The sequence below is a fragment of the Elephas maximus genome, chromosome 6, assembly GCF_024166365.1.
Source record: "Elephas maximus indicus isolate mEleMax1 chromosome 6, mEleMax1 primary haplotype, whole genome shotgun sequence".
Lineage (NCBI taxonomy): Eukaryota > Metazoa > Chordata > Mammalia > Proboscidea > Elephantidae > Elephas > Elephas maximus.
The window spans coordinates 48,707,777-48,722,863 of NC_064824.1; the positions used below are offsets into that span (position 1 = coordinate 48,707,777).

Genomic DNA, 15,087 nt, shown 5'->3' on the forward strand with positions numbered 1-15,087 from the left:
AACACTAGAACCACCCAGCAATCTTTGGGGAACTGGTTACAAGCAAAATCCAACTGTTTTATTTAAGATAGAGCCATAAGGGACTCACAAAATATAATACCATAGTTACTACAGCGTTATTGGTAAGGATATCATGGACAGAGACTGTTGAAGTAAAAAGAGGTGATTATACTTCTCTAAAACTGAAAGTTTGGTGGTTCGAGTCCATCCAGAGGCACCTCAGAAGAAAGGTCTGGTGACCTACTACTGAAAAATATGCCATTGAAAACCCTGTGGAGCACAGTTCTACTTTAACATACGTGGGGTTGACATGAATTGGAATTAAATTGATTGCAACCGTTTTTTAATTTATTTTAAAAAATTATTTAGCAGTATAAGGATAGGAAAGACCACTCTTAACTGCCAATGCTTCCTCCCCATATTAACACTAGGCCAGTAACATCTCACATGGCTAGATAACATATCCTGTGGCAAAATTCACATTTACCATAATTGCCGTAAGTGGAAAGTCAATAATATTAGATTTTTTTTCTTAACCAGAGTTCAAGATTCACAGATTAGTATTGGTGGTGAGAGGAAAGTTACATAAAGGAAAGCATTTGTAAGCAAAAAGGCAGCTTACAGTCCATCCCTGGATTCTAAGGAAAAGTGGCACAGCGGCTGCCCAGAGTCCTGTGGTGGTCACTTACGTCACTGACATGCTTGGTCACTTCCTTGACATGAACAGTGTCACGGGTCTCTGGCAGTGTTGTGTACGAGCCCTGGGCCAAGTGCTTCTTGACATGGTCCTTGTACTTGTTCTGAGGGAATCCACAGAGAGCTTGTTAAAGCACCTGCCTGGGGCATTAACCTGAGAAGGAAGCGGAGCATATGGGCCGCGGCATGGTTACCTCGGACACCAGATGGCTGACAGTCTTTGCCAGTAGGATCTGAGGAGTGTCGGGCACAGCGTGGCAGGTTCCTCTTTCCTTGACATGTTTCTCTTTGTATTTCAGCTATAGGGGTGAAACAAACAAAACCAATATTTCTTTAGCTCCTCTGAGTATCCTGCATATTTTTATCTAGCCTCCAAACCACTAGATATAGCTGGGAGAGCAGTACCTTTGACACACTAGGAATCTTAAAACTCAATGAAAGATTTGATGTTTGGAAATCTCAGGAAATATTCAAAAGGGATTTTTCTTTTTCTCTTGCAAACGAAGCTTTTTACAGCAATCAAAATAGATCTCACGATAAATCTTTACGCATAGAACCTTTAGTTCAAAGCATTTTTCAAATATGTCAATTGACCCTCCTCCTAGCCTGGGAAGGCATTATTCCTTGTTTCTAGCTGAGAAAACTGCAACATCAGAAGAGTATAAACCTACAGAAAATAAATAGAAGGCTTCCATTCAGAATCCAGGCAGGGCTTCAGGTTTCTAATTCTTGCTGTGTGAATGGTCTTGGGGTGCAGCATAAATTGACAGTGATCACTTGGATGTGAGAGCTTCTCCAAGCTTCTGCCCTGCTCTGCCATGTCACTGGTGTCTAGTCATGACAGGGTCATATTTCAGGACCCACACCCGAGCTCCTGTGGGAGCAACCCTCCTCTGTCCTTTCCTGGGTGCCCCTGGGGACTGTGGTACAGAAGATGGAAGGCACTGGATACTTACGTCACTTTCGATCAAAGAATTCCTCAGGGCCAGGACCATGTCTTTATCATCAGTGACAGAAAGCTTGCAACCTTTGAGGAACTCTCGGTCCAGCTTGTATTCAAACTGTTAACAGAAGAAAGGCAGAAGAAGATGGGAAAGGGTCCTAGGCACAAGAGGATGGTGGGCATCTGATTAAATCTATAGAGAGGTTCCTCTTGAACGGACTAATGAGGTCTTGCTAGCAGAATGAGAGGAGGGGCTCCCTGGCCCCCTCACTGCCTACTGGGCCCCTCCTTTCCAACAAAGCCGTCCCAGCTTGCTCTCCCTCCTAGTTCTCCCCAGCCTCAGTTAGGGCTCTGACTCATTTGGGATAACAGGCTCTGCGGCTAGGTCGGCTTCCTAAGCTGGTCTTCCACTCCTCACAAGCCTACTGTTCTTCGTGAAGGTAGGGTTAACATCCACCACAGTGGCTGTTATGAGTGACTTTTTTTTTTTTTTTTTAATTTCTCAGGTGTGTCATGGACTTATGATTGTCTTTGCCTCTACTGTCTTACATCGCTTTGCTGCAGGGATGACTTGGCTGCCTGGATGAAGTCGGGTCGGTCAGGAGTCCACCTCCAGCGGGCTTTGTTTGCTTCATACAGCTTCTTGTAGTCCAGCTATTTTTTAAGGAGATGAAAAGGAAACCCTTCATTCAGCAGACAAAATTCATAAACACACAGCACACAGGGGCTCATCTTGCATTTGAACACACCAATTTGTAAGACGAGAGAGCCCCAATTAAAATTTCTGTACACTTTCTGCAGCTAGTCAGCCACTCAGGAGGTCATTTGGTAGGATCCTCTAGTCCCAAAGTGTTGAAGAAAAAAAAAAAAAAACACGCACACATACACAGTTGCCATCCAGTTGACTCTGACTCATGGCAACCGCATGTGTGTCAGAGTAAAACTGTGCTCCACAGGATTTTCAATGGCTAATATCTCAGATGTAAGCCAACAGGCCTTTCTTCCAAGGAATCTCTGAGTGAACAGAAGTGCCATCCTTTTTTTTTTTTGCATGTTAACATTTGCCAACCCAAGGACTCCAAAATAGAAAGAGGCTAAAATTTAAAAAGGCCTCCAGGTGAAATGACTCTATAATCTCTCTAACTGTGCTAGTCTAGCATAATCATCTTCAAAGTCAAGTTCTTTTATTTCTAAATTCAGGCTTAATTTTCTTTTTAAAAAAAAATCATCAAACACATAGTATTTATTTCATGCTAAGCACTTTTCTAAGTGTTTTATAAATACCAACTCATTTAATCTTTATAACAGCCCTATGAAATAGACAGCTGAGGAACTGCCCAGGGGAGTTAAGTAACCTGCCCACAGTGAGACAGCTAGGAAATGGCAAAGCAGAGATTCACATCCAAGCAGTCTGGCTTTGGAAGTGCTCGTGTGTTTGGTTGACTTTCTTCGGGGCTGGAGAATCTAAGATGCGGAAGGGCATTGTTTAGCCCCAAAGCAAGTAGAATTTGAGTGTCCTTGGGGAGGGCCTGCACTATCAGTCACATTTCTTTCTCCATTCTGTTTTTCTCTTTGTTTCCTTTCTCTTTTTTAATTGAGGCTTCATTTATGCACAGCAAAATGCAAACACTTTATGTGTACAATCTGATGAGATTTTTTTCATTTCATTACGGAAATTTTCAAACACACAAAGGAGTTGCAAGAATATAATAGACAATATTCATACAACCACTACCTGGATTCTACAGTGTACATTTGACTGCATTTGCTTTATCCCACATCTATCTCTCTACCCAATCCATCCTCAGGCCACCTTCAAGCCACCTGTCAGTTCCTAACGGCACTTCGCTTTGTTGGCCCTAGTACACACATGGTCTCTCTGGCACTAGTGGGCAATTAGTTGGATTATAATGGTTTCAGTGGCCTGGTGACACAGTGGTTAAAGAGCTTAGCTGCCAAGCAGAAGGTCAGCAGTTCAAATCCACCAGCTGCTCCTTGGAAACCCTACAGGGCAGTTCTACTCTGTCCTATAGGGTCACTATGAGTCGGAATCGACTCAACAGCTATGGTAATAATGGTTTCGTTACACTAACCATTTATACATTTTTAAAAAGTCAGTGCTCATTTAAATGCATACAACTGTTTCTATGGTTGAAGGTTTAAGATGTTGCACCACAAAGAAAAGCGTCAGTGCAGGGAGTATCTGAGTGGAAGAAATGTCTAGGTCGAATCCTAACAGCACCAAGTGGCTAAACAGTTTTTTCTTTCAGAAGAAGCAGGCTCTAGAGTTTGGGACAGGAGGTGAGCCCCAGGAAGAGGAATAAAAGATACAAAGTCACTTTGCAAAAGACAGCCTTCATTTGAAAAGTAAATCTCCTCTTTTTTAGCCACCTGACCCAAAGAAAGTGGCTGAAACATCAAGACACAGAGTTATGTCACCCTTGTTCTTCCCCAGCATTATTTTCAGTGTCATTACTCATGCTCCTGGGGCCTAACTTTTCATCTGGACTCACTGGAGCTCAATCACCTGAAGAGATGTGAAAGGAGACCACATGTCCTGAAGAAGCTGATCAATGCTCCCATTATTAGGCTTGGGGAAGGTTCTAGAACTTACGTTGGTATTGACTTTGTAGGCATCCTTGGCTGCTTTGATATGAACAGCATCTGGCTTGATGGTGCAGTTGGACTTACTTCGGTGGTAGTCTTCTTTGTATTTCAGCTGTGGGAGGAAACAGAATGACAAGGTTAATTTTTTTTTTTTAATTGTGCTTTAGGTGAAAGTTTTCAGAGTAAATTAGTTTCTAACTAAACAATTAATACACAAATTATTTTGTGAACTTGGTTTCCAATCCCGTGATGTGTCAATGCTCTCCCCTTCTCCACCCCAGTTTCCCTGTTACCATTTGTCCAGTTTTCCTGTCCCTTCCTGCCTCCTCGACTTTGCTTTGGGGCTGGTATGCCCATTTAGTCTCATATACACCACATGATTGAACTATGATGCACATTCCTCACATGTGTTATTGTTGGGCCTACAGACTTGCCTAATCTTTGGCTGAAGGGTAAACTTCAAGAGTGACTTCAGTACGGAGTTAAAAGGGTGTCTGGGGGCCATATTCTTGGGGTTACTCCAGTCTCTGTCAGACCAGCAAGTCTGGTCTTTTTTTTTTTGTGAATTTGAATTTTGTTCTACAGTTTTATCCCACTCTGTCTGGGACCCTTTTTTTTTTTATTATTATTTTTTATTGTACTTTAGATGAAGGTTTACAGAACAAATGAGCTTCTCATTAAATAGTTAGTACACATATAGTTTTATGACATTGGTTACCAACCCCATGACAAGTCAACACTCTCCCTTCTTGACCTTGGGTTCCCTATTACCAGCTTTCCTGTCCCCTCCTGCCTTCTAGTCCTTGCCCCTGGCCTGGTGTGCCCCTTTAGTCTCATTTTGTTTTACAGGCCTCTCTTAATCTTTGGCTGAAGGGTGAACCTCAAGAGCGATTTCATTATTGAGCTAAAAGGGTGTCTGGGGGCCATACTCTCGGGGTTTCTCCAGTCTCTGTCAGGCCAGTAAGTCTGGTCTTTTTTTGTAAGTTAGAATTTTGATCTACATTTTTCTCCAGCTCTATCCAGGACCTTCTACTGTGATCCCTATCAGAGCAGTTGGTGGTGGTAACCAGGCACCATCTAGTTGTTTTGGGCTCAGTCTGGCAGAGGTTGTGGTAGTTGTGGTCCATTAGCCCTTTGGACAAATCTTTCCCTTGTATCTTTGGTTTTCTTTGCTCTCCTTTGATGACGAAGATAATTTTTTATAGGAGCCTATTAAGGGTTTTCAACAGACTCAAATATATAATGATCATGAAGATGGCACAGCTCTTGGCAATGTTTTGTTCTGTTGTACATAGGGTTGCCACGAGTTGGAGCTGACTCGATTGCAACTAACCACAGCAACACTAAGAACTTAAAAAAAATTAAAGCCATGACTACATATGTAATTGCCCCTTAAGATGGAAACAAAATATCAGTTGTAAAGAAAGAATGCAGTGTGTTATACACATAGATATGTATGCATATGCATGTATACTGGTTGCCACTGAGTCAATGTTGACTCATAGTGACCCTATAGAACAGGGTAGAACTGCCCCATAGAACTTCCAAGGAGTGCCTGGTGGATTCAAACTGCCAACCTTTTGGTTAGCAGCCATAGCACTTAACCACTATGACACCAGGGTTTCAATATGTATGTATAGGAAGAGGCAGATGAATATACACATGCACATGTATAAGTGTCTCTGTAAGTATATGTATATACATGTTTATGTGTGTTGCATATATATTCATATATAAAATAAAGCACATGGGGGCACAGTTACAGTTACTTCCTAGATGTAAACAAACACCTCATGGGATTGGTTTACTGGGTTTAAGGGCTTAGGACCATAGTCTTGTGGGGCCACTCTGTTCATTGGCATAATATAGTTCATAAAAATAATATTCTACATCTTAGTTTGGTGACTAGTGTCTGGGGTCTTAAAAACTTCTTGTGTGTGGCCATCTCAGATACAACTATTGGTCTCTAATCATCCGGAGCAAAAGAAAAAGGAGAAAACCAAAGACTCAAAAAAGAAACTAATCTACAGGACTAATAGTCTACACAAACCATGACCCCACCTACCTTGAGACCAGAAGAACCAGATGGTGCCCAGCTACCACTACCAACCATTCTGACTAGGGACACACTAGATGGTCCCACATAGAATGGGAGAAACAAGTAGAGCCTCGGGAGAAACTAGTAGAGACTAGAGGAACCCCTGAGACTATTGCCCTGGGATACCCTTTAAACTTGGAACTCAAACCACTCCTGGAGGTCACCTTTCAGCCAAATGATAGATTGGCTTATAAAATAAATAATATTACCTGTGAGTACTGTGCTTCTCTAAATAATCATCTAAATGAAACCAAACAGTAAACATTTACCCTAGACCAAGGATGAGAAGATAAGGGGGGAGAGGGAAGCTAGATCAATAGAAACAGAACAACCAGAATGGAAATAATGAGAATACTGACATATTGTGAAAAACGTAACTAATGTCACTGAACAATATGTATACTCATTGCTGTCAAGTTGGTTCTGATTCGTAGTGACCGTATAGGACAGAGTAGAACCGTCCCATAGGGTTTCCAAGGAGTGGCTGGTGGATTCAAACTGCCGACCTCTCAGTTAGTAGCCAAAAGCTTAACCACTGGCACCACCAGGGCTCCGAACAGTATATATAGTAGTAATTATTAAATGAGAACCTAATTTTCTATCTAAACTTTCACCAAAAACATAACAAAATACTAAAAAAGAAAGTACAAATAAAAAGGCCCTAGACAAGAAAAAACAAAAACAAAGAAAAGATGCAGCTATGCAGAGATGCACCTTCCTATCTTAGATCTTAAAACCAGCTCTCCAGGGCACACTGAGCATGTTCACCTGCGGCATTGTAGGATTTATGACCCTAAACTTGTTCTGAAAGGGCCAAGTAGATAGCTAATCATGGATGTTTTCCCTTCACAGATCAGACAGTTGAGTTCATAACTTCTTAAAAACTGCTGGTGGAAGAGAAGCCTTTCCCCACCAACTCAGTTAGTCTTACTCTCCTCCTTTGCTCCCACACCTGTATTTCCTTCCATTGTAGGTATTCTCATGTTGTGTTGTAATTATTTATTTGTCTGTCCATCTCTTCCACTAAATTGAACCCATTGAGGGCAAAGATGTGTATCATTCATTATCTCATTCCTAATGCTTGGCACATAGGAGCTCAATAATTATTTGACGAATGAATGAATTGATGGATGCAGTCATCACTATTATTGTTGCTAGAGCTGTATCTAGCAAGGTTTGGCATGTGCGAGTTTAGATGAGAGGCAAGGGAATGGTGAACAAATAGCACTGCAGGCCCAAGGAGACAGGTAGTTTCCCCATTCTTGGTCTGACGTTTCTAGTTTCACCCACTTCAGCTTGTGGCCAAGCCTAGGGCCTTCTCAGTAATTGTTACAGAAGGACCCTATGTTTTAATGTGGTTAAAAGCTGAAGTAAAAGTGTTCTAAAGGAGGCATAGCAGTGTTTACTAAACTTGCCTGATCGTAAGAATCACAGTTTTTTTGGCTTCACCACAGACTTAGTGTCTTAGTTATCTAATGCTGCTATAACAAAAATACCACAAACTGTGGCTTTATCAAACAGAAATTTATTTTCTCACAGTTTAGGAGGTTAGAAGTGCTGGTTCTAGGGGAAGGCTTCGTCACTGTCTTGTCTCTTAAGCTTCTGTGTCCTGGTTCCTTGGAGTTCTCCATGTGGCTTGGCATCTACCTTCCCCCATCTCTGCTTGCTTCTTTTATATCTTGTAAAAGATTGACTCGAAACACATCTTACACTAATCCTGCCTCATTAATATAAGAGACAACTCATTCCAAAATAGGATTATAACTACAGGCATAGAGGTTAGGATTTACAAGACATATTGGGGATGGGGGGGACACCTAGTAAATCAGTATCTTTAGGAGAAAGGCCTAGAAATTGATATCTTCATCAACACTCTAGGTTACTCTTATAATCAGTAAAGTTTAGGGAGATGGAGGTATCCTTTTTTTTGTTATCCATGGAAGGGATCAACCTCATAAATGCTTATGAACACTTGATGTTCATATTTAAGTGGCAACAATTATTTTAACATTATTTATGTTTCTAAAACATTTTATACACTTATGTCTTCTTAAATAGTACATTGAATGCATTTAACATTTTTCAGGGTGACTCAGGGTCAAGAGTATGAACATATTTATTCATCTATCAAAGAATTCCTGAACGCCAGCCACAGTCAAGGCTTTGGGATAGGGATAAGATATTCGCAGCTGCCTTTATAACGCTCTCTGTTGCCCAGCAGTTTATGTAGCCCTGAAGTTCTTTTAAAATTGAATTTGTCTGTCTTTATAAACCAAAATTATGATAGTTTTAAATCACAGACTCAAGCCATCTATCTGAATACATATGAATATAATTTCTCCCCAAATTTATATTACTAGAACATAACATCTGACTTATTCTTTTTTAGTCAAGATAAACTTATAGAGTGATAATAAGGTTTGTGGCACAATGCAATTCCCAAAACGGCCTCAACATTCCACCTGCTCTTCTTCAATGTGACCTTGTCCATAGCAAGGTCTATCGAGAAGAGGTGCTTGTCTCTTCACCACTTGCATCTGGGTGGGCACTGTGGCCAGTGGAATATGGGAAAAGTGACACTGTGTTAGTTCTAGGAATAGCACTTAACTGGCATGGAAGCTTCCACTTCCTCCCTCTTAGAACCCAGCCACTATGTTGTGAGGGGTCCAAACCACATGGAAAGGCCACATGTAGGGGTTCCCATCTATACCCCAGCTGAGTTCCCAGCCAACAGCCATCATTAATGAGCCATGTGAGTGAGCCATCTTGGATGTCCTGGCCCAGCTGAGCCTCAGATGTCTGCTAACATCATGTGGAGTAGAAGAGCTACTTGGCTGTGCTCGGTCAACTCATGAGCAAAATACCATGATTGTTGTTTAAAGCTTCTAAATTTTTGGGTGGTTGTTATGCAGCAACAGATAGCTGGACCAGGATTTGTTATATCACATTAAAAAAAGGATAAGATGAGAGAGACTTACATCACTGACTTCATCCTTAACCTTTCGGACATGCAGCAACATGGGGGTGTCATGGATTGTGGTATAGCCTCTGGGTTTGGCCTTGTTGTATTCCAGTTTATAAAGTATCTGAAGGAGATTAAAAAGCAGAAAGATACAATGTTATATTTCTCCATTTACAAGGCAAATACAAATTTTTTTTAAAGCAAGCATAAAGAAAAGAGAAATCTATATACTCAATGGGTGCTTTCATGCTCTCTGCTAAAGCCCCAGTGTTTACCCACTGAGGTGTCTGCCAGTTTGGTTGGAATAGTTCTTTCTTATGAAAGAAGAATCCTACGCATAGCAGGACATTTAGCCCCCCTGGCCTCCTCCCACTAAATGGTAGTAGAGTCTTGCAGACATTGTGGTAATCTAAAATACCCTCCCAACACTTTTGCAAATGCCCCCTGAATTTGAGAATCCATTCAGTGTTTCTCGTGCTTACATCACTGATCTGTTTGTTGACTTTGGTAGTCCGCAGGTGTTCTGGAGTGTCCACAATTGAGGTGAATTTGTCTTTTGATTTTTCATAATTTTTCCTGTACTTGATCTAAATTTTAAAGAGAAGCAAGAGTTAATGATAAGAAACTGAAGAGAGGGCTTAAAGGAATCAAATTTTCTTCTTGAGGGGAAATTATGTGTGTATGGCAAATAGTAGGATTATTATATGTCGCAGATGTAGGAGATGGTGTCTTGGTAGGATTCTCTGTAAATCCTAACTGGAAATGTTTAATATAAAGTTGTGTTCAATAGCAATGGTATAACACAGTGAGCAAATAATCAAAGAAAACAATGACATTTTAAATGTCATTTTATACATTTTAAAGTGTTTTATACACACGTGGACACTGAGGTTCAGAGAAGTTAAGGGTCTGAACCAAGGGCATGTATACCAAAGAAATCTTAGAAGCAGAACTAAAACCTTGTTCTCTGGACTCTGAGCAATACTGATTTACTTATAATATCTTGCATCAGGTACGTATGATCTCTTAAAGTATTTTCTCATATCAAAGATTATACAGGTGTAAAAAAAATGAGTAGAGAAGAATGAGTCTGAAGAATTTATCATATTTTAAATTGCATTGGTGTTTGTCACAAAATTTTTTTTCATGCACATAAGCTGTTTCAAGCCAACAAAACTTCATGCACAACTATTTGATGATCATATCAGGGAAAAGAAAAAGTTCAGGCCAGCAGAGTGTTCATAGGCAAAGCTCACCACCCCCCTTATTTCACGTGTTGCTTTGATGACAAAATTAAAATGATGGAACAAGTTGCTAGTACAAAATACTGATTAAAAACTTTTTTTAATCTGAGAACAATGGTATTTTAATAATAGTGTATCTGGTAGTTAACCAATTACCACTGTTTGTTCCTGAAAATTTATATTTCATCCCGTGATGGAAAGGCAGCGGTGTGTGCTTCAACGGGCCTTGCAGGAAGAAGGCATCCTTAGCAGCAATGTTACAAGTGTGGACGAGAATAGATATGCTGGGAGGTTTCCTTTAGGAATCTAGCAAATTCAGCAAGAAACTCAGGAAGGGCCACGAGTATGTATAATATTCAAAGAGCTGCACTGGAATCCTCAACCCTCCCAAATGGTACCGTTGTAATAATCGATCACTGGAAAAATTAGATGAAAACATTAAATATTCAGACCTTCTAAAATGCTGTCACATTTACTTAAGATCTGCAATCTCCAAGGAATCTCTTTCTTTGGGGAAAATACTGAAAAAACATAAATTAATATTATGCCAATTTGGAAATCTACTTTGAAAGGATCTCAGTTAATCTCACTAAGAGTTCCAAAAGTGTGGAGCGGTGGTCCCCTGCCACTGTGCCGGTGATGACTGCAGCATCATCACGCCTGGCCACATCCAAAGTTCACTTCCTAGGAGTGGACATTTACACAGCTTTATCATATGAGACCAGCATGGAGCAGGGCAGGGAGAGGAAGTCAATGAAAGCATAAAAGTGAATGCACCCAAAGGTTTCTAAGCCACCTTCTTCACGTCAGGCATTACCTGGCTCCACATGTGTGTATTGTAGAGGGCAGTCAACATATCTGGACGCAGGATTTCATTACATCCATGTTGCAGAAGCATCTTGGCTCTAGATTTATATTTTTTCTGTCCATGCAAAGAGCAGTGAAGCACAAAAGAGACTTATGAAGACAAAGAAGGACATGGCGCTATATCCCAATCACCTCTGAGTGAAGAGATGTAGGCAGACATACTTTCTGTCTTCATGTATGCTCATAGGTGAAGACATCAAATATAATGCCAAGCAGAATGACCTCAATACTTGCAGTTAACCATTCATAGTCCTTGCCAATGGGGAATGATACAGCTAAGTCTCACCTATGTCACCACCAAAATTGTCTCATAGAAAAGAAGACACCATAGAAATAAAAAAATACATAAGCAGTTCTGTCTCTTTTCTTTCACTAATTTGTTTCTTTGTTTTTACTTTTAAAACTTAAAATATAATTCAGCACAGGGAAATTGCAGTTTACAAATTGGCCCTCCAGAAGGGGAAAGGGTGGGAAGACCCAGCCTTTCTTTTCGTCTTCACCATAGCACAAATGAGGACACAGAGCATGGACTGGCACACTCAAATAGCTTACGGGCTTTTTGGGTGGCTAGACAGAGAACTTTGAAACAGAACAGTCCAATATCATAGGCAGAACCTATGACATCCTTGCAGCAGACGGGACGACATCTCGTGAGAAACTCGGAGCACAGTCCTGCCTGGGCTGTCCTGCCAGTTCCAGCACAGTACCTGGCTGATCTGTTCGCCTGCGGTCTTAGCCAGCAGATGTCTAGGCTCATCGACCACCAGGTGGTATTTATCTTTCCGCTGCTCATAATCAGCTCTGTATTTTTTCTGCTCAAACATCATATCAAATTATAGCAACAGTAAAACTTCAAGGGTACACAAAGATGTCCCAAGGTAAACATTCCAGAGGGCCAGAACCATGTCATTTCTAGAAGTGAGCTCCCAAAGCATTCAGGATAATAAAAACAGGGAGGCAAAGAGAACCAGGTGAAGGATGAATACCTGGAGAAAGCTGGGGCTTGGGCTATGTCTGCCTTAGGACATTGAAATTGGGGAACCTGTGTCAAAATATTTTCCATCTCTAAATACAATGCCACCAGCAATGTTAGATTTTACGGCATCTTACACTGAATTTTAAATAAGCTATAAATATGCTACAGGCTTACTATCTAAAGCTATGAGAATCAAAAAGCATAACTGATACTGAAACATCCTTGGACAAATTCTAAGAGTCTCTTAAGTCTAGTTAATTTACTTGATTATAAAAGAGACCTGGAAATTCTTTGAGAAAGAGAAAAATAGAAACAAAATATGTCAAGACTGTCTTCCTAGGAAGTTTCTGACAGTGATTCTTCAGCGGTGTCCAGTCTGGGAATCTAAGGAAAATAAACTAAATCAAATTAAACAAAAACAAAATCATACACTGAAGCAAATATACCATTGACTACATTTTCATTTTTAGATACTTTTTTACTAATTTTCTAACATTGCTTTTGATCTTATATAAATCCTCAGAAAATAAGATATTAAATATAAAACCATTCAATTATAAGTAAATTCATAGTTTGAGTATTTCAGTGATCTTGAGCTAAATTTAACTTCAATTATTGAAAAGATGGTTCCAGGAAAAATTGGGTTGAACATAAAGGAAAATTTTTGGTGGCAAATGGATACTTTTCTGTACCAATGTAAGGGGGAGTAACAATGGCAATGAAAAAGAATGCGTGAGTCACAGCCATCCCCTTAGTGGTAGCTCAACCAATGTCTACAATTTAAGGAGTTCAGCTGATAGTAAAATTCTTTACCTCCTTAGTATCATAGCTGACAGAGCCATGATCCCCTATGTCAGTGCAAACAGAGGTGCTGATGGCTGTGGGGCTCTCACACTACACTGGAAGGTCCCTTCACTTGTTCTTATTCATGTTTTTTGCAGAGCCCATTGGATGACGACATCATAGAGTCTTTCCAAATCTAAGTGAATCAACACTTAGAATGGATTTCTTGCTGTTTTATGTAGGCTTAACTGGATCAGGTTATACGTACCGCATTCATCAGTTGAGTTGCGTATTTGAAATGTCTATTGATTGGACAGTCGGCAACATACTTGAAATCTGACTTGGTCCTTTCAAATACTTCTTTATACTTATACTAGAGAAAATAGGAAATAGTTATTTTGCAGGCTGTGATCATCTTAAGAATGAGACATACCATTTATTTTATCATATAATTGTGTTAATTAGTTGTTAGAGCTAACAAGTATTTGATAAGTTCTTACTCTGTCTCCCAAGGCTATAAACGGTAGACTCACCTGGATGTCTTGAAAACTAAGGTGTATGTATATATGTATATATATGTATATATATATACACAAACACGCCAGAAAACACCTCAATGGAATGGATGTCAAACATGTATTTTATTAGTCAAAAATCTGAATCAATTTCTTCTTTCCTTCTATTATCATAATGATCATGTTTTTACTTTGAGGGTATTGTAATATACACTTGAAGAAAGCTTTTAGTCCATTAATTTGAATATAGCTTTCTAGTAATTAATCAGATAATCGTAATGTTTTAGAGCAAGGGCTGGCAGACTATGACCCACAGGCCAAATTTAGCCTGCCATCTTTTTTTTAAACAATTCCATGAGCTGAGAATGGTTTTTATAATTTTAAGGGGTTGTAAAACACAAAGAATATGTGATAGGCCGAATGTGGCCCACAAAATCTAAAATATTTTCTATCTAGTTCTTTCCAGAAAAAGATTGCTGACCCCTGTTTTAGAGCTCAAAGGAAGTTCTTCCAATTGCTTTATTGAGGCCCATAAAAATTAAGTTATTTGCCCCAAGACACACATCAAGTTTGTGGAACAAAACAACCATGCTTTATGTTTGCTACTTTATCAGCTCAAACAGGGTAAAATTGCCCGGTGACATGGAAGTAGAGAGGGAATTCTGGAAGAGCCTGTGGAGTTTTACTGAGATGACATCAAATTCAAATAAATGACTATTGTCAACAAGGTTAGTAGTAAAGAAATTTCTAAGGAAAGTGAGCAATTGAGTATGTACTCCAATCATAGAGTCTAGAAGCAAGGACAGGGATGGAAATATGAAAGGCTATTTCCTCAGTGCTAATCCCTTCTGTGGGTTGAATGAATGTGATCTTTCTCCTTGAGTAGATATACCTTGCTGTAGAGAGTCTTGTTCTTTTCAGCCAGATTAAAGTCAGGGGTATCATAGGCATAGCAACCAATGCCCTTCAGCCAGGTCAAATCTTCTTTATATTTTACCTGGGAGAAGAAGAACATCATCAAAGACAGTTTTAAGAACCTATCTCGAAATAGTAGTAGATTAGGATCTATACAAGTGGGACAGATAGAACCACTGACCCCTGAAGTATATGGAATGATAAAGTATCAAAATAATTACTTACAAGTAATTTCCAGTAATACTGATATCTGCTCGTTTTATGATATATTGTTATATAGTATACAGAACTTTTTATTTTTAATGCTAGTTAAGACAATTCAAATTTAACAGGCATCCTTTCCTAGACAATATACCATTAGCTTTGCAGCTGTATTTTCATACACAAAGCTGGAATTTCTTCCTAAATGAGCACTTTATGTGCCTTAATTGTTTTAAAAATTGTCTCTTCAATTGATCAAAAATAGGTTATTTCCTAGATG

General features: G+C 39.7%; 1 protein-coding gene across 50 annotated transcripts in view; it reads right to left on the minus strand.

The window, feature by feature from the left end:
* The window catches only part of NEB (nebulin), a 249,303-nt gene that overhangs the window by 38,975 nt on the left and 195,241 nt on the right, over window positions 1–15,087 (minus strand). For all 50 annotated transcript variants that reach the window (XM_049887235.1, XM_049887234.1, XM_049887223.1 and 47 more), the window contains 10 exons: window positions 14,584–14,688; window positions 13,445–13,549; window positions 11,368–11,472; window positions 9,789–9,893; window positions 9,323–9,430; window positions 4,254–4,358; window positions 2,189–2,293; window positions 1,653–1,757; window positions 891–995; window positions 690–800 (listed from right to left, as the gene is read on the minus strand). In XM_049887235.1, the coding sequence (XP_049743192.1) occupies window positions 690–800; window positions 891–995; window positions 1,653–1,757; window positions 2,189–2,293; window positions 4,254–4,358; window positions 9,323–9,430; window positions 9,789–9,893; window positions 11,368–11,472; window positions 13,445–13,549; window positions 14,584–14,688 (1,059 nt within the window). The remainder of the gene's footprint in view (window positions 1–689; window positions 801–890; window positions 996–1,652; window positions 1,758–2,188; window positions 2,294–4,253; window positions 4,359–9,322; window positions 9,431–9,788; window positions 9,894–11,367; window positions 11,473–13,444; window positions 13,550–14,583; window positions 14,689–15,087) is intronic.